General features: G+C 40.0%; 1 protein-coding gene across 5 annotated transcripts in view; it reads left to right on the forward strand.

The window, feature by feature from the left end:
- EHBP1 (EH domain binding protein 1) overlaps positions 1–20,704 on the forward strand; it is a 301,779-nt gene that overhangs the window by 205,271 nt on the left and 75,804 nt on the right. For all 5 annotated transcript variants that reach the window (XM_070732534.1, XM_070732530.1, XM_070732531.1 and 2 more), the window contains one exon: positions 10,838–10,985. In XM_070732534.1, the coding sequence (XP_070588635.1) occupies positions 10,838–10,985 (148 nt within the window). The remainder of the gene's footprint in view (positions 1–10,837; positions 10,986–20,704) is intronic.

The following is a 20,704-nucleotide window of genomic DNA, read 5'->3' on the forward strand; positions in this document are numbered from 1 at the left end:
GGCATGTCATGGATGATTTTCAGAGTTAGAGTCCTATTAAATGCTTTCCATGTTATGCAAAGTTACACTTACCTTTTATAAAAAGCCATTACGATTAATGAATATTGCTTTTTCACTTCTGCAGTTTGGTGATTGAAAAAGAATTGGTCTTCTTAAAACAAATATAGTGATTATAAGGCTTTGAATAACTTTTAATACAATAATAATAATAATAAATGAATAGAAATGCTCCCCAAAAGTGTGAAAAGAGTCAGGGTGCCGTGGGTAGAATTCTGGCTCATGAAACTCCTTTGTTGTACTTAAAAAAAAGAAAAAGATGTTAAACACACACATATTCATACATGTTGATCTTAATCGTTGTTTTTCCTCAGTGATATTTCAAGAGATCAATCATCTCACCAAGTGCACTGACAATTTGTCACATTCTAATTCACCTTCACAAGCCATAGTGGAATTTTGGGCTAAAATAACATCAATCACTGTGTCTGCGGCAAGTACAAAAAGGACCCCCTAATGGCAGCCATTTTTATTTGCTTCTTAAGATCCAAAGGCTGCTGAAAGAACAAATGGATAAAGTTGAGGATTGGAGAGGCTTGATTTTCTTGTTCCTGTGAAATGAAACTTTAGTTCTTTTTCTCCTCCTTCCCTTTAAAAGCAGAAATCTGTGAGGGAGGCTGCTGCTATGTCAAAGCCGTTGGGATGCCACTGCTGATCACTTTAATTACAAGGACTAAGGAGGATAAAATTAAAAGTAGCACCATTGAAGCAGTGGAAGAAATCTTGCCGAGTTGCCGGTGAACTGTGAAATATAAAAATTGCATACAAATACATTTTTAAGACGGAAACAAGGAATTACATTATTTATTCTTGAAGAGTTTGTCCTTAAATAGTAGAAAGTTTTCCTTACTAAGCATCAGTATAGTAGAAATGCAGTTTATTATGAAATATACCAGAAAGAGAAACTTTTTAGTGCGGTTCCTTTGTGAAATATGGCAGGTCATGGATTTATTTTTTATATTTCAATCAATGTGCCAATTCAAACTGAAAGATAACATTAGAGCTGTCAGATGTCAGGAGGACACTAGATACCAACAGTTTCCTATTTCTCTTTGCTGCCATCCAATGTTCTTCCAGGTTTTTGCAACTTAAATTTGATAACTCAATACATGCAACCACCTCTGGGAGGAAAAATGCTATGGCTTGTCAAGGTTGCCCTCTTTTTAACACTGCAGGACTTCTATTGACTAATCACAGTGAGGGATTTTCTTAAGGGCTGTAAATTAAAATTTGTTTTCTGTGATGGACGGGGGATAACTTCTTAACTTTGAATTGAACCATGTTGTATGGCAAATCCCTTTTCCCCCCTTTATTCATCCAATTTAGATATACAGTGTTCCCTCGATTTTCGCGGGGGTTACGTTCCAAGACCTCCCGCGAAAGTCGATTTTCCGCGAAGTAGCGGTGCGGAAGTAAAAACACCATTTTTGGCTATGGACAGCCAAAAACTACCCCCACGCACCCTTTTTCAAGGCAGCGCAAGGATCCGGGCTTGAAATTAGGGCAGGGAGCGACGAAAGTGCAGAGGCCGGCAAAGATTGCTTTGAATGTCGGCCCCCACCCCTCCAGCGCCTACGGCCCCCTCGCTGCTACCGCCCGCCCGCCCGATCCACCCCTCTCACCGGCTTTCTTCGGACACGGGTCCTCCTGCAGCAGCACTGGCGGCTACGGCTTCTCATCCTCCTCATTCGGCCGGTAGCCGCTCTGAGCGCTTTCAGAATGTCTGCCTCGCCCCTCTCACAGTCCCTTAGCTGAGAGCGCTTTCATCCCAGCTATCAGCGAGGGGACTGCAGGAGAGGTGGGGGCAGGCGTTCTCACAGAGAGGGAGAGGGAGAAAGAGAGAGCAAGAGGGGGGAGAGTGGAAGGTAGAGAGAGAGAGAAAAATGATAGAAAAAGGGAGAAAAAAGAGAAATGAGAAAATGATTGAAGCAGAGAATGACAGGAAAGAAAGAGAAAGAGAGAGAGAAGTGACTCTTGGTGATGACGTATGACGTCATTGGGTGGGAAAAACCGTGGTATAGAAAAAAAACCGTGGAGTATTTTTTAATTAATATTTTTTGAAAAACCGTGGTATAGCGTTTTGCGAAGTTTGAACCCGCGAAAATCGAGGGAACACTGTACTGTATTTTTTCTTCCTTTGAGGAATGTAGATATGAGCTTGGGGGGTAGAACATAGTACATCCCCCTGCTCAAGCACGAGACTCTATACCTGTGATGGCAAACCTATGGCCATCTCTCCAAGTCACCGCCCATTGTTCTGGGTTCCAGTGCACCAGCCAACTGGTTTTCACGTGGTGGCAACACGAGAAACTGGAAGAGCAGCCGCCCAGTGCACATGCGCACGCCAAGAAATGATCTTCTGGTTTCCAGCAAAAACATGCACACCCAGCCACCTGGTCTTCTGGTTTCTGGCACAGATACAGATGTGAAGACCTGTTGGCTGGTGCGCATGCGCACACCAAAAACCAAAAGATCATCTTCACAGTGATTGTTTTTTAAGTATTAGAGTTTTAGATTATTTATTTTTTTAGGCTTTGTGTTTCTGATATGCTTTATCTTTGTATTTTGTATTTATCTTATTGTGGGCAGCCCTGAGTCTACAGAGAAGGACGACATAGAAGTCCAAATAATAAATAAATAAAACCAAACCTCGGTGCCAAAAAGTTCAGCAACACTGCCCTATATCATTTCAGATAAATAGAATAGAATAGAATGTTATTGGCCAAGCGTGATTGGACACACAAGGAATTTGTCTTGGTGCATATGCTCTCAGCATACATAAAAGAAAAAGATACATTTGTCAAGAATCATGTGGTACAACACTTAATGATTGTCATAGGGGTCAAATAAGCAATGAAGAAACAATCAATATTAATAAAAATATTAGGATACAAGCAACAAGTTACAGTCATACAATCCTAAGTGGGAGGAAATGGGTGATAGGAATGATGAGAAAAACTAGTAGAATAGAAGTGCAGATTTAGTAAAAAGTCTGACAGTGTTGAGGGAATTATTTGTTTAGTAGAGTGATGGCGTTTGGGGAAAAAACTGTTCTTGTGTCTAGTTGTCTTGCTGTGCAGTGCTCTGTAGCGACGTTTTGAGGGTAGGAGTTGAAACAGTTTATGTCCAGAATGCGAGGGGTCAGTAAATATTTTCCCCACCCTCTTTTTGACTCGTGCAGTATACAGGTCTTCAATGGAAGGCAGGTTGGCAGCATTTTTTTTTCTGCAGTTCTGATTATCCTCTGAAGTTTGTGTCGGTCCTGTTGGGTTGCAGCACCAAACCAAACAGTTATAGAGGTGCAGATGACAGACTCAATGATTCCTCTGTAGAACTGTATCAGCAGTTCCATGGGCAGTTTGAGCTTCCTGAGTTGGCGCAGAAAGAACATTCTTTGTTGTGCTTTTTTGATGATGTTTTTGATGTTAGGTGACCATTTTAGGTCTTGAGATATGATAGAACCTAGAAATTTGAAGGTCTCTACTGTTGATACTACTGTTCCCTGTAACCTGCGCGCGTGAGCACGCGCACGCCCCAAAATACCCCCCGCGCACCCTTTATTTATTTATTTGTTTGTTTGTTTGTTTATTTATTTATTCTTCTATGCCGCCCAGTCCCAAAGGGACTGCCGCTCAGACACTTTATTTTTCCGCCCACACTGAAAAAAAATTAGAGGGATCATTGGTTGATACTGTGTTGTCTATGATTATCCACCCTCTTTTTGAAAGCTCCAGTGATAGAACACCCACAAGTTCTGAAGGCAAGTTGGTTGATTGCTCTCATTATTAGGAAATTTCTCCTTATTTCTAAGTTGCTTCTCTTCTTGGTTAGTTTCCATCCATTGTTTCTTGTCTTGACTTTTGGCACTTTAGAAAATAATTTGACCCCCTCATCTTTGTAGGAACCCCTCAAATATTGGAACACTGCTATCATGTTTTCCCTAGTTCTTTTCATTAAATGAGACTTACCCAATTCCTGTAACTGTTCTTCATATATCTTCACATATTTTAGACTCCAACCCCCTAATTTTTTTATTGTTCTTCTATGCATTCTTTCCAGAGTCTCAACATCTTTTTTATATTGTGGTGACTAGAATTGGATGCAGTATTCCAAGTGTGGTCTTACTAAGGCTTTGTAAAGTGTTACTAAAACTTCACATAATCTTGATTCTACTCCTCTATTAATACAGCCTAGGATTGCATTGGCTTTTTTAGCTGTTGCTGCACACTTTTGGCTTATAATTAAGGACTCTGAGATACCTCTCACAATTACTGGCATAAAACCAAGTTTCACTTAGCCCAGTGATGGTGAACCTTTTTTGGCTTGGGTGCCAAATGGGTTCTCATGCATGTATGCCCAAACCCATAATTCCAAACTTCCCATTGGCCTGTTGGGCCATTTTTCGCCATCCCCAGGCCTGAGGAGGCTTTCCTGAAGCCTCGGGATAGGAAAAAACGGCCCAACAGACCAACCAGAATTTTATTTCTGAACTTCTGGTTGAGCTGTTTTTGCCATCCCCAGGCTTCAGGAGGCTTTCCTGAAGTCTGTGGAGAGCAAAAACAGACAAGAAGAAGGCTAAAAATCAGCTGGCCAGCTTGTGTTGGATCTGGCATAGGGCAACATCTTGCGTGTCCTCAGATATGGCTCTGTATGCCACCTGTGGCACAGGTACCATAGGTTTGCCATCATTGACCTAGCCTGTACTTATACAATTGTTTTTTCTTGCCTAGCTGTAAAACCTTGCTTTAATTATTACATTAAATTATTACATTGAATTTCATTTTCTTAGTTAGTCCCAGTGTTCAAGCCTGTCAAGATCTTTTTGGATCTTGAGCTTTTCTTCTGATATATTGGCTATTCCTGACAGCTTAGTGTCATCTGGAAATTTGATGAGTTTCCCTTCTATTCCCTCATCTAGATGCAGTGATGGCCTACCAAAATTTTTACTACCACACTGTGGGCGTGGCTTATGCATTCTGTTTCAACATCTTTCAGTGCAAATTGAGTGCTCTGCGGTGGAGCTCCATTTTCGCTACCCCACTGCGTTTCTCCCCCGTCCGGGCAGAAGCCCACCCCTGATCATCTACTATATAAAGTGTATGTACACATACACATGCACAGCTCTTCTAAAATTATACACATTCAACCTCATTTACTGCAATAGGAAAAACATACCCAGAGCCCAGAAGGGAAAAAAAGGAAAAAAAATCAAAATTTTGCTGCCGGTACTGCATATCTGACCGTACCCGTAGGAGCCCATCACTGGGTGGATGCTTGTCAACCTAACATTTGGTAAACCTGGATTGTGACATTATTGCACTGTATATGCACCAGCCTCCTCACTATCAACAAGTTGTAGGGAGTATATAACACAATGTCCTGCTTATTGCTATACTAGATGTTACCAGAAACATGAAAGGGAAGAGAATTAGAGCCGCCCTGCTCTCAGCTCTGTAATGATTAGATCATATGTCTGGTTTAGCATCTTTCAAACTTCATTTTATATTCCCCTTGCATAAACTAGCTGCCATGAGCAGTCAGGATTAAAATTTATTAAATAAATAAACAAGATAATCTATTCCACATATATAAGAAATTGTCGCTCATAGGGCTACATTGCAAGGCATCTATTTATGTTGGCCAACCAATATAATTATAATCCACAGCTGGCTTTTCTTTCACTAAATTTTGAGAACAAAATTTCTTTTCTGAGAGGACACTTCCTATGATCAGTGATCAGAAAGACTCAAAAATAAAAGAGAGAATTTTCATGATCATATTTTCCATCCTACTTTGCTTTACAGTGGAATTTTGCAAAACTCATAGGAACTAAGTTGCTGCTACATAATCATCCTTGTACATTTTGCTAACAGTTTAGGAATTTGGGAGATTTTTTTTTTCTGGAATATCACCTTATGCTTGTGTTCCTGTTTTAATATTAAAAGATAACAATTGCAAAGTTCAAAGCAAGTCATATATCTTGCTGAAGTTAGTATTTATTCTCAGCTTTTCATTTTCTAAAATCAACAAATGTAGACATATTAGAAAGCTTTAGCACAGATATGCCTTTTACATTTCAATCTCTATTGCCAGATATTGCGAGTTGTGGTAGAGCGTGTTGATGTAGTTTATTATATTCGACTGGGAGAAGATGGACTATTACTGTCTCTGCCTTTGAGTTGGGAGCAGCAAGGAGGGGTATGGAGGGGATGAAAGCAAATTTGCAATTCTGCTGGAGAGCTCCAAGGCCTAGGCAAAATTGTGTTTATGGTGTTAGGACATTAGTAGAAAAGTAAATTGAGGCAATCTGATAGGGAAGCAAAATTCTGTCAATCAGGCTCAAGATACTGTGCTGTGTCCATATACTTTGTTTACTGTAGGGTTTTATGAGTTGTAACCTGCCCATGCAAACTGTTAATGAGGCTAAATCTTGCTGCTTGAGGATTGAATTACAACACACCTCTGGGCTAATGGTTATAAACAGAAAGTCCCATTAGGGCTGCTTTCTGATTCATTCATTTGCATTTTTCCTATTGTATCAAAAACAATGATGAGTAAATAGCTACAAACAAACAATTTACATGGAAATGGGAAAAAATGTGCCTAATTAGTATTTTGTGCTTGTTTTATTAATGATTGTTTAAGCTAAGTAGAACTCTGTTGCAGGACTCTTTGCAAGCAATGCCAAAGTGTGGCTAATTCAGTGTCTTACCATATTGGGGGGAGGGGGGGGAGAATCTTAGCACTGTTGTTGGGGTCCTAAAGGAATTAATTCATCCTATTTTAGCATACAAGTTAATTGTAATTTTATTTACAACTTCAACTTTTGTGGGATAATACTCACCGAAAAATCTAGCTATTTGTTATGCTCAAGGGAGATTTTCATAGTGCATCTTGCTTTAACATATAATTATATGACATTTAATTTCTAGTTAAAACTTGTCATAAGAAGATGCTGATCAGATTTCCTGTTTCTTTACTGCAGTGGCAGGATTGTCTATTTCTCCTTTCCCTGCTCTTTAGACCACAACCATCCTTTCTTGCAATCTTGCTTTTGTGCTTTTCATGGTATTATATCAGAACACTCTACCCTCTATATCTCTCTACAAACACATACTATGACTTCTTAGAAAATTAAGGTCATTTTTTAATATATAATTTTGAAGAGAACTTAAACAAAATGAAACAAATATGTCTTTCTTTGAAATAAAAACACCACTATCCATAGACACACTTTTGCTGATCTGCAGTACTGGTTGACTCCAAGACTTCTGTTTCTCTACCAATCATTCTCCTTAGTTGTAGCTTTTTTAAGCAAAACTGCATTGTATATTTTCTTGAGAGCATGATATTTTTCACTATGTAAATTACACCAAAGTTTACTTATTCATTAGATGGCTGCCCAACTCATATATGATGTCTTTAAATACATGAATATTTTAGACATGTATCATTTGAGTACTAATTCTTCATCTTCCCGGAATAACAGCGTGCACCATGCTAGGAATATGGATGGATAGAACAAACACAATTTTGTCAAGAAAAAAAACTTCTTACATACTAACATATACAATTAAATACTGTAAAATCCGCTGACAATAAGAACTGGTAAGAATTGACATGGAAAATATTGTTACTAATAAGTTCTAGTGGTAGTTAGCTAGCAGGAATTATTGAGGGAGATTTCTTTTTAATAATTTGGTTAAATTGTGATCCAATTTATTTGCTCAAAAGATTAATATCTCTACTGCCATGTTCTTGCTTGTGTTACTTCATTTCTTCTTAATTGTAGAACTATTTTGAATATGACATTCAGTATGAAGAACATTTAATATCTGGAAAATTCATGGCAATCAACCAGGGCAGCCAGAGCCACATACTGAGATATTTTTTCTACCTCTATGCAGTGAACAGCCGCAGGGTAGGGAAGAAGCTCACTGCCTCATCTTTTTGTATGGCAAGGATAAAATCATCATTGCTCCCAGGTCTTGAAGTGAAATCACAAACAGGTCAATTCTCCACTCACCTTTAGCAGCAGACTTTAATTAGATACATAAAGAGGGAGGGGGAGAGGGGGGGATAAAATAATTTGGAAAATTAAAATTTCAGTTTAATATATTTTCAGGTCCTTACTAGTACTATTCAGATAATTCTTAAGGTTTCTGTCATTCACATTCTTTCTTGGAGTTCCAATAAATTGAGCACATTTAAGCAGAATCCTGTCTTTTGAAAAACAGCTCAAAAGCAACAACTGATCCGGAATACGAAAACCTAATAGCTGAACATACTATTGTAGTGAAATTCTAACTTTGTAACCACTGCACTGTTATTTCCTCCGGAACCGCCTGCTACCGCACAAATCCCAGCGACCGATAAGGTCCCACAGAGTTGGCCTTCTCCAGGTCCCGTCAACTAAACAATGTCGTTTGGCAGGCCCCAGGGGACGAGCTTTCTCTGTGGCGGCCCCGGCCCTCTGGAATCAACTCCCCCCCGGAGATTAGAACTGCCCCCACCCTCCTTGTCTTTCGTAAATTACTCAAGACCCACCTGTATCGCCAGTCATGGGGGAACTGAGACACCTCCCCCAGGCTTTTATATTTTATGTTTGGTATGTATGTGTTGTTTGGTTTTAAATAATGGGGTTTTATATGTTTTTTCCCTTTTAATATTAGATTCGTTCCACTGTAACATTGTTTTTATTATTGTTGTGAGCCGCCCTGAGTCTTCAGAGAAGGGCGGCATACAAATCTAATAAATTATTATTAATAATTTGAGAAGCCATGAAATGGACTAGTTACAACTTATAAAGCCCTACATATAACAGTGCTGGGCTATATTTGGCACCATCTAATATAGCAGTGTTTCCCAACCTTGGCAACTTGAAGATATTTGGACTTCAACTACCAGAATTCCCCAGCCAGCGAATGCTGGCTGGGGAATTCTGGGAGTTGAAGTCCAGATATCTTCAAGTTGCTGAGGTTGGGAAACACTGTAATATAGCATATAGAGAGAGATTACAAGACAGAGAATTGGTTAGAAGACAGGCGTTCTCAAATTGTGGTATATGCTGCTGCCCCCTGAGGTGTGCTCGGTCAGCCTGCTCATTGCACTCCAAAAGATGCTGAATGCTCAGCAAGCATTCATATTAATCCAATTGTAACTGGGTGCCCATTTAAGGTAGCTCTCATTTGCTTTAGCCAGAGGAGGGGGAGAGGTGTTATGTCATGGGAATGTTTTAGTTTCACATTGATGATTGGCATTACGTTCAAATTTTTACTTTGACAACAGTCTCAAGTCTATTCCAATGTGGGAGTAAAGGAAATGCCTGAATAATATAGCATAAACCAGTTTTGTGTAAAATTCTCCATGCTACTTTTCAGGTTTATTTCAAACATTTAACTACTTTGGGGTGAGGTACATCATACAGCTTTATTATTTGACTAAGTTATTATATCAGTGATGGTTGAAAGAGAATCACCTTTGTTTATCTGGCAAAAGAATGTTGTGTTTATTTTATCCTCCCACGCTCCCTCTCCCTCCTTCACTCCCTCTTTATGTATCTAACTAAAGTCTGCTACTAAAGGTGAGTGGAGAATTGACCTGTTTGTGATTTCACTTCAAGACCTGGGAGCAATGATGATTTTATCCTTGCCATACAAAAAGATGAGGCAGTGAGCTTCTTCCCTACCCTGTGTTTGAGGAAAAAATTGTGAATTTCTGAAATGTACATTTTACATTTTTTTGCCAATATAGTAGTAATTAGTTTTAATGTTTTTAAAATTCTTCCTCCGTGGCTTCCAATGCAATTTTTAAAAGCAGATGTTTAAAGATGTCATTAATTTATAAGTGAACGACGTAAAAGCCTGGGGTTCCATGTGGTACCCCAAGTATCATTTTTGTGGCCCCACAGGGCCCTCCCATCAGACCACAATTGACAAAAATCATCCAAATAATTACCCATCATTTTGAGGTGTTTTGAGCCTTGTAAAGTAGTTGTACTGCTAAGGAATATTATTTCCTAGATTATGTTTTTATGAATGTTATGCTTTAATGGTTTTTAATATTTTGTAATTATTTTTGGTGATGGTAGTAGTGGTGGTTTTTTGATGTTGTTAAGTATGGGTTTTTTGCATTTTTCCTGCTTTGAACTCTGTAAGCCACCCAGAGTCACCTATATATAGCTATATACATTTATTAAATAAGTACACTTTTATAAAACTTGTATTTTCTTAAATTATTTTACTTAAAACATTTTTCCAAAAATAACCTGACACTTAATTTTCCCAATTTTTATGTGCAATGAAAATAATTCCTCCTTCGCAAAATAGAAAAACACTGTGCATTTCAATTTTATTTCAATAACATAGTAGTAAATGTCAATAGATAGTTGAGTCCTCTGAAGGAAATTGAGCTTTTTTTCTGATATTCTGGTTAGAAATGTAATTACAGGATTTTTATTTGCATGTGAACATTCTGAGATTAGCAAAATTTAAACATTTCATGCGAAGTTGAAGCCATAAATTGTGTCAGTCTCACATTTTATAGCTTTAAAGTACACTGGTTTGTTTTTTAAAAACTGAGAAATTATTTCGGGGAAATGGGGTTGATTCATGGATGGCTCTAAAAAGTGTGTTGTTGACATCCAACTGATATGAAGCATCCTATGTATAATATGGGCCAAGCACCATGCTGTAAACCATTTACTATCATGATGATCAGATTGAGAATGAAATTGCATTTTGGTCAATTACTGAGCTGGCAACTGTTCAATATATCTTAGCAGCAAGATGAAGAGCGGCGTCGGCAGCTGAGAGAGAGAGCTCGTCAGCTAATAGCAGAAGCTCGATCTGGAGTGAAGATGTCAGAACTTTCTAGTTACAATGAAATGGCTGCAGAAAAGTTGAAAGAAAGGTCAAAGGCATCTGGAGGTGAGCTAAGGACTTTGTACCTTATTCCTATGGCAACCCAGAAATCTGAGGAAAACCTTTTTGGGATTTGATTTTATTCAGACTTCAGAGTAATTGTTGTTCACCAGGAAAACATGTCTGTACATTTTATGCTATATTTCCTAAGTTTACACAATCAAAGGAATATTCCTCTCCAAACTGAGCAGAGTTATTATATTTACGATATTTGCATTTTCCCTATTTTGTATGTGAGCATGTATGAGGTACGTAGTAGAATTATCTCTAGAAAGAGTATATCAGTGATTCAAGCTTAGACCCAAACAGATGGTTTCACTTACTTTTCCTGCTCAGAACCGCCCGAAATACATGTTCTCAATAACTTCTATTAGTTCATTGTTAAATTTATGGTCCTCTTAGTCCTCATTGTTAAATTTATGAGTCCTCTTAATGAGTTTCTCTAAACACAAAGCTTAGATATTCATATTTAGCAAATAAGTGTATAAAATAACTTAGGAAATACAGTACCATATTTTTGGTGTATAAGACGCACCCTTTTACCTTCAAAAAGTGTGCCAAAAGCTGGGTGTATCAAGGTTGTTGGGGGGGGGGAAGTTGGGGGGGGTCAGCAGCGGCGGCAGGAGCAGCATTCCTGTGCCGGCTTTTCACATGCCTGCCTGCCACTGCCAAACTGCATGAGAAGTCGCCACAACTAGACTCCAGGAAGGCTGCTGTTGCTGACCGCCGCTGCGGCTCCTCTCTGCGGGCTACTTCCCTGCATAGGGTTTGGTTTAAGAATACCACCGAGGGACAAACAGCGAGCAGATGGATTGACTCGTCCTTCGCCCATATGGAACTTTTCCCTCCGAGCAAATTTGGGTGATTCTTATTCACCACACACACACATAAACGGATTTTATCTGTTTAGGGATCCACCGGAGGCCACTTGGCAAATACAATGGGCTTTTTTACCACACTTCCCCTTTGAATAGAGGGGAATCACCTGTAAAAACACACCATTGAGGGTTTTTTCAGTGGTGGTGGAAGACACTGCCTCCCCTCGTCTGCAGCCCTAACAAGCCCAAACCTTGCCGGGAAGAAGCACAAATTCAGCAGCGAGGCTGCACTGAACGTTGGTGCAGTGCCAGGAAAAAGGGGTGGGTGACCCCTCCAATCCAACCCCCCGCCTTCATTCCTCTTTGGAGGCCAACCTGAAGGAGCCCTTGAGTCCCTTTAAAAGGTATTTTCAAATGCCCAAGAGATTCCCCCCCTCCTTCCTTCCTTCCCTGCAAAGAATGCCCAACTACTTCTCCTTTTCACAGGGAGGAAGCAGGAGAAAAAGTTAACTACTTTGCGTAGAATTGAGGAGGAGGAGGAAGAGCAAGGCTGGGATGGAAGGGGATGCGCAAACCTGGGGGGGGGAGAGAAACTGCAGTGTGTGGTATATGTGTTGCCCGCACCAGACGGGGAGCAGTGGGGGTGATGTGCATTTTCCAGCCCTTGCTGCTCTGGGGCAGAGCCACGGAAACCTCCGGCTTGCTGAGGCTGCGTCTGACCCCTTCATTTTATTGCAGCGAAGGAGGCAAAGCAAGGTGCCATGCTCGCCTGCCACCACCACTGCTGTTACGCCATCACCTCCACCACCCCCTCTGCTCTGCAGGGACCCCGCATGCCATGATCTCCCTCTCGCCCTCTCCCCTTCTCCTCGGGGTGGCCAAGCAGCAGATCTGGACTATCCGGCGTCCCTCTCTATCCTATCCCCCCCTACACCACCGCCATCAATCCCACCACTGCCTCCTCGCTCTTTCCGCTTGCTCTTTGCCTTCTCCCGCCTCCAAGGTTGACCAGCCCAAGCCGCAACCTTTAGACGGAGGTGGATCTCGCAAACGATTCTGCACAAGACACCAGAAACCCTTCCACTTGCGACTCCCCACCCCAACCCGATAATTTTTTTTAAAAAGAGAGAGAGAGACCCCCTTCAGAGAACCCCATCTGTACATGCACACAAATGCACAATCCGAAGAAAGGGGAGGGGAAAGAGCTAGAAGAGCCAAGAAAGAGAGGAGGGAAAGACACACACACACAAGTGAGGCAGACGTAGTCAGAGCCGGAGACCTTCCCATACACCCATGTCCCCACGGTCCTCCCAGGGATGTGACCAGTTGAGCCACAGGGGAAGTGCCCGTCTCTGGGTCTCCACATCGGAGGAGCAGGTGAGAGGGGACTCCTTGCTCGTGACCAGGGCATGTGCCATGGCCCTGTGAAGGTTTGAAGACTAAGTTCCAAGTTTGAAGACCCCTGAGTTAAAAGTGCAAAGGTCTTCAAACCTGGCAAGTTTAAGGCTTGTGACTGAAGGAGGAATTCTGGGAGTTGAAGTCCACAAGTCTTGAACCTGTCAATTTTGAAGACCCCTGAGTTAGGGGTTAGGAATGCAAGGGTCTTCAAACCTGGCAAGTTTAAAGCTTGTGGACTTCAACTCCCATTTCTGAGCTAGCATGGCTGAAGGAGGAATTCTGGGAGTTAAAGTCCACAAGTCTGCGGAGAGGGGCGGCATACAAATCTAAATAAACTAAACTAAACAAGTCTTGAAGCTTTCAAGTTTGAAGTTTGTAAAAAGCATACATGGTTTTAAAAAGTGTACATGGTTTTAAACAGTATACATGTTTGTAAAAGGTATTCTGCTACACTGGTATTTTATTAAACAATATTATATTGTTTAGTTCAGAATACTTTTTTTCTTTTTTCCTCCTCTAAAATCAGGGTGCGTCTTATACACCGGTGTGTCTTATACACCGAAAAATACAGTAGTACTTTTAATATTTTAATACAATAATGCTTTGTCCTAAATAGGAAATGAAATAGAGTCTTTTGCAGAAATTCAGATCTATTATTCTTTTGATAAGAATTTTGAAATTAGATAATAAAACAAGATGCCGTTGTTAATTTTAATTCTTTCCATACAGTCATTCATAGCTTGTCCAAAATATCTGAATTAATTGCAAGGACAAGATCATTTTTGAAATAATATTAGCATAGTTGTTATGAAATTTGATAATCAAAACTAAGCAACTATATGTTCTGTCTGGGTTTTCCCAGACCTCCACACCCACTGAAAAACAGCCAGACACTCTGGTAAAATCCAAAAGTAATTTATAGCAGGAAAAAATAAGCACAAAGGAAAACCTGTCTTCACAGCAGACAGGTTACAATACTTTACAACAGGGTCCTGATGTCCAGTCAATTCCAAAAGCTTCTTGCTGGCACCCCCCCCCCCAAGGTTTCAAGAGTCCAAGGCACAAACCAGGATTGTAGCCACCAAAGTTCACAAACAGGTCTCACGAATCTCCAAGATAAAACTCCACAAGCCAGGAAGGGTGGGGCCGCCTTTTATCCTTTCCCAAGCACCACACCCAAACCCAGCTGCGACCCCTAATGCTGGAAATATCTGGCCAATTGCGTTCTTCTCTCGTTAGCTCTCCTCTGTCGCATATCTATGAAGTCACTAGCATCTTCCCCCAGGGAATCCAGGCTGCTTGCTGGGGAGAGCTCCCCCTGGTGGAACTCTGGCTGTCCTTCATCTTCAGCCTGGGATTCAGCTTCTTCATCAGTCTGCCCCTCCTGGTCCTCAGCCTCTGAGCCGGACACTGACAGCAAATCAGCCATTCCCGGAGGGGTCCCAGGCTGAACCACAACACTATATGGATATTATTGGTTCTGATCAGATCATACCACATCAGTAACCTTGGATTGCCTTAATTCCCATCTCTTTTACAATGTTTGGTTCTGTTTCTTTTACAAATATCTACCATTTTGTGAGAACATCTTCCATATAGTTTCTGAATTTCAAATGTGCTTCTGGCCCAACACAATATGGACTTCTGACATCTGATATAGTGAAGGCTTATTCCATTGCACAGTTTTGAGCAAAATTCACCCTTTTATTGGCAAGGCAAATCAGTGACATTTACTGATTCCTTCTCTCTGGAAACTCCACCCAAATTTATCTTCCCTAGAGAAGCCTCCAGTTTCCTGAAGTGTATTTCCCTTGGGACCTAAACACCTGGAGGGAGAAGAGAGAATTTTGAAAATTACATTCTTCATATTCTATTAAATGAAGGCTTTCATTAATTCATTATTGCTGTGAGCAGGCACAAAGCCCTCCCAACAAATTTCTGACTCTGAATAATCCCACCTTTCTCCCAAAGAAAGATGCTGCAAAGATTAAGCAAAACCAGCTTTTGTGTGCACATGAAAAAGGCAGGGAGAAATCTCATCCTGCATATGTCTGTACAGAGAAAAGTACGCCATGCAAGAGGAGCAAAGCTTGTCTTTCTTATCATGCATGGGTTGACTTTCTCCGTATAGGAGGGGGCAGGGACACTTCCCTCCCCTTTTCTTTCTAAAGAGAGAAATCAGGTGATGCCACAGGACACCAATTTCTACCAATGGGGCAAAGCTGATGTTCCTCGGTGTTGCTCTCCTGACATCTTTCAGTTTGTAAACATGTCTGAACTCGAATGTGATCTTCAAACCATTCAGTTCCCCAGCCTTGGCTTTGACCATATTTTTAGAGAAGTTGCCCTAACCCAACATATTTCCTGATGGTACTAATTTAGCAGGATCTCACGCATTTCTCTTAGGTAGTTCAGTGGGTTAGTCAAGCAGTCCAAGAACAAATAGTGCAGTCGTTCCTCAGGGGTAAGCAGGAACAAAAAGAGGTAGCACAAATGGATAAGCAACCAGGATAGGGACTTTTCTAGGTTTTTCAATCAATGCATTTGATTCTCGACAAGAAACAGCATATGTAATCAGAAGAAGACCATCAGTGGGGTAGTTAGCAGTTTCTGTGGGTGGTGAGAGTCAGCAAGACTCATATATTTGCTCCTGTGGTGCTTCTGGACAAAATGTCAATCACATTGTGTCCGAATGTCCATCAAGAACTCACACCGACCTAATGTCTGGTTTATTTCAACATAGACCACCCTGCCCTTGAATGGCTGGGTGGACTAGATATTAACATTTGAACCACTATAAGTCCACATATTTGCCATATGCTGAAGGAAGGAAGGAAGGAAGGAAAGAACAAGCAAACAAACAAATTTGCAAGGGGAGGGAAGCAACTAGGACATGATTAGAGAAATAAAGGAAATGGAGCTGCTACGCAAATGAACAACTCAAGATCCTAAGCCTGATAGGGCTCTCAGGGCCAGACTCCTTCGCACTCCTGTTTTCACACATCCCAAGTAGCCAACCTAACTCCCAAGTATTCAGTAGAAAGTTTGCAGTCTTTCTTCATACAGCTATTACAAAAGGCTTCCCAATAATTCAGAATCCAAGGCAGCTGCATTTCAAATTCTGTGGAAACCTTCAGCTTGAATGTGAGATGCAACCTCCCTGCAGACATTCACAGTCTATGCTCAGATGGTGGGGAAGGGTCTAGTCAGCACATACTGTGTCAGGAGCATGGCTACTCAGCATGGCCTCACTCCCAGTTCATAAACTGCGACAACACATGAATTGACAAATGCTGTTCTTTTCTCTGTGCTGCTTCTTTGGTTAACCTTGTATTTGGTTCACACTTCTTCAAATTATAAGCCCCTGCTTGGATGCCTATTGCAGGATGCAAAGATATGCAACAAAAATGATCAGAGTTGCCTGCATTATTCTGACTTCAAGGTTTTGAGGAAATAATGTTGTGATCTTATTAGATGGGCATTTTTTTTCAAAGATGGAAACAGTACCGGAAAACCTTTTTTCTGATTGTCTCTCTCCAAATTTAGTTTCAAGGCAACACAGCTGATTGACAGACAGACTTGAAGGTCAACTTTGTGTGCTCATTAAGTTTCCAGAGAATATTTTTGCTTGTTAATAATAGTGAAGTGAGAATACTGAACCAAAGTATAGATTGAACAATATGTTATCATATTTAATTGGTTATCCTATGATTATAAGCATAAGAACTAGGCTCCTGGGTAAATAATATTAACCTCACTTATGTACTGTTTCCTAGGGTTAGTTCCCACTTATCTATACCAATTGACATCAAAGTAATGTTGCACAGTACATAAAATGGATTGGGGAAATACCTTCATTAAAAAAATATGTTACAGAATTAGAATTACTTTTCTATGAGGAAACACTCTTTCATATGAGACCTTGCCAGCATAGAATGAATTAGACTCTTGGTAGACAACAATCTTTGGCTCTCCAAATATTTGCTAAGTTATAAGTTTTCGGAGAGGGGCGGCATATAAATCCAATAAAACTAAACTAAAACTAAAAACTATAAATATTAACATCCCCCACATTGGGCAAATTTTCTAGAGATGCTGGGTGTTAAAATTCAGCAATATTTGGAAATCCATGGATGTATACCCACATCCTAGATTTTCCATTCTTTATGTCTGTTTGGTTCTCTAGTTCTAAAGAGAGTAGATTCTTTAAGTTGCCCTGTGCCAAACACATGAGAAAAAATTAAACTAAAGTCAAAGCCCACATAATAAAAGTTGGAATTACAGGTAGTCCTCAATTTACAACTACAGTTGAGACCCAAATTTCTGTCATAAGTCACTTTGGTTGTAAGCAGGGTCAGATCCCATTTGATGACAATTTTTATGGCAGTCGTTAACCAAATCCAGCTTGTCCAATGGGTGCCTTTTGCCATAATATTGTAAATCACAATTATTTGACCATGGAATGCTAAAACCGATCATAAATGCAAGCTAGCATTGATGGGAAGCACCTGAATTGCAATCACATGACTGTCTGGATGACGCAACAGTTGTAAGTATAGTTCATAAGTCACTTTTCACAAGGCAGTTTGAATTGTCATTAAACAAATAGTCATAAGTCTAGGACCATCTGTATTTCATATGAAGTGTCATTATTAAGAGTGTTAGCTCTCAAATGCATCCTATTTCATGCATATTTCAAAGAACTTTGGCAGTATTTTGTATTCCTTAGCCATCCAGTGTATTTTCTTATTATCACTGCTCTTCATTTGATATATCAGGCACATAGACTGTCAGGATTCTTTAAGTCATCAGAGACTTCCCATACCAATTTTTTAAAAAGCATTTATCCAGTAAGTCTTGTCAATGAGAGTCAGTTTGGTCTATTGGTTAAGCCACCAGGCTAGAAAGCAGGAGTTCCACTTTACCCATGAAAGGCACCTTACCCTGGGTGACTTTGGGTCAACTACTCTCTCTCAACCCAACACACCTCAGAAGGTTGTTATTGTGGGGAAAACAGGATGATGAAGAAGTGAAGGAATTGTTTGTTGCTTTGAGTTATTTATAAAAGTAATAAAAGCAGGATACAAATCAATCAATAAATAAAATTACAGTTCAAGCAATCACAGCTAAGGTTAAGACTGAGAGCCTAATGAGACACTGTGGTGTCAGCCATGTTTTCTTGTCACATGTCTTGTTTTTTACATCAAAAGAGGCACTTAGTTATCTCACCTTCCTGACTTGCCTCTCCTGAGGCACTTCTTTGCAAACCTCTCTGAAGGCAGATTTGGAGGAGAGGACAAGTTATTTATATCCTTCTTTTTCTCTGAATGTTCAAGGTAGCCTATATAAGAATCCCCATTAATTTTACCCCAACAGCAATGATTTTTTGAGCAATATTGCTCTGAAAGAGAATGATTTAATCATGTCACCTTGGGAGTTCTATAGCTGAGTAAGAATTTAAGTCTTCCCAAATGCAAATCCAGTGTCCTAACCACTAGACTACAGTGGCTTTCTGCCTCAACTTCTCTTTCCCTTGTGACTTTTTGGTTTGTTTATTTTAAAAATTTAGAGCTTCCCTCTTTATAACAAGACAGGGCAAATAAATACATGTGAATAAATTATAGTCTCTGTATCTCTTTTACAAGAAGGATATTGCATGATTTCCCAGCTCAGATAACTCCAGATACCTTCCACACTAGAGAATGTCTTGGCTCCAGTTTCCCATTTTAGTGCACCTGTAGTATGACTATTCATTTGACCTTCCCCATCAACTAGTTCATAATAGGAAGAATCTTCCGGCTAGCTTTGAGAAAATATTTGTAAGGCAACTATTATAGATAAAAGCCTTGGAGATCTCCTCTCTTGGCTAACATGTACTGCTGGGCCCACACCTCAGGTCTTCTCACTAGGCCATAAATTATCTGGTCATTAACTGACAGCTCAACAATTAATCTAACAGGAGTCTTTGGTGTCAAGTTGTCTGATTTTCTAATTACAGAGGTGGCTTGAGCTTTGCTTTTTTGGAACCATTAATCATCAGGTTTCAGCCTTGTAAGGAGGCTTTTGCAGTGGTCCTGAAAGGGGAGTAGCACTGTAGTTTCCTCTTGTGTCTAGAGACAAATTGGTACATAGCTATTCACAACTGCCAGATGGTAGAATTTCAAGTGTAGAATGGCAGTACTGAAACAAATTGGGAAGAGTTCGTGATGCTTAGTGCTGGATTCAACAGTTCCTAAATGCCACCTCAGCAAAAATTTAGCTAAGAGGCAATATATACGTTAACAGGCAGCACAGCTCTAAATAGTATCTATGAAGCTGCTTCCTTCTATACATTCTGTATCCTAAATAGAAGCCAGCAATTCCTCTTCCTGTGTTAAATCATCATGGAAGTACTCAAAGTCCAGATAGACAGTATTGATATTGGATATGTTTTTCATATTTAACAATGTTCTTCAATCCTAGCCACACCACAATGATGGATTCCATTTCCTACCCCCCTTTTGCTTATAAAAAACAGTGCCAAGGTGATTGTGTTTTTGGCCTTGGCCTTGGTATTTAGAAAAAAAAGTGTTGATATTGATTGCAGATCTCAGAATACAGAAGATCTTGCTGCTATGTTTATTTTCATGCTATGTTTGTAAAAAAAAAATCTCTTCAAAGAAGAGTTCACAATCTTTCAGTCAATCTCTCTGTTGGTGAGTAAGTTTTACAACTCCTTAAGGCAAACCTGTTCCAAATATTGAATTCAAATAGTTTTCTTGAAATTTCCTAGTTATTCTAGCCATTCCTTTTAAGTCAGTGAGACAGAAGACATAGAATCATTAAAGGTTGGAGATCATGTGGTTCAATCTGCTGCCCAATGTAGGCATCCACTACTACAGTATCTTTTATAGACGGACTTCACACACCCCAGTAAAATAAGTTTGATCCATTTTCTGCACAGGAGCTCTGCAAATTGCCAACATGACACCTCTTATTCCTCAGTTCTCGCATCTAAGTATATTTCAGTAGTTTTCTATAAAACCTGGAGATTTTATTTATAATGCCACGAGAGATACTCTCTTAGCTCCCAAACCATCTGTGTGCTAGAATAAACGACTCCTTGGCTTCTATCAGTTCTCATAATATCAAGGAAAAATTGCATAATCTCATACATAGATGATACTGTTATGGTGTTGTCTGGAAGTCATACTGTTCCAATTAATATTGCAAATATATTGCCCTTCTTAGTTGTAAATTGAGGTTTACTATCTTTTAATTACCACTGAATGAAGTCCAGCTCCATTCAGACTGTATGGAAGAAATGTCACCATATTGATCTCTTCCCAGCAAAATTCTATAGCTGTTCTATGATCATTCCAATGTTACTTAAATATGAACATTCCGTTTTATACCTTATCTTTCAGTTCTACTTCTCATAACCCTGCCAAATATAGTCATTTTTAATAGCCTAGCCTCATTTCCATCAGCAGGCCAGAAATACTGGATCTTTACTTGCTGATCATCACC

Source organism: Erythrolamprus reginae, chromosome 1 (assembly GCF_031021105.1).
Source record: "Erythrolamprus reginae isolate rEryReg1 chromosome 1, rEryReg1.hap1, whole genome shotgun sequence".
Taxonomy (NCBI): domain Eukaryota; kingdom Metazoa; phylum Chordata; class Lepidosauria; order Squamata; family Dipsadidae; genus Erythrolamprus; species Erythrolamprus reginae.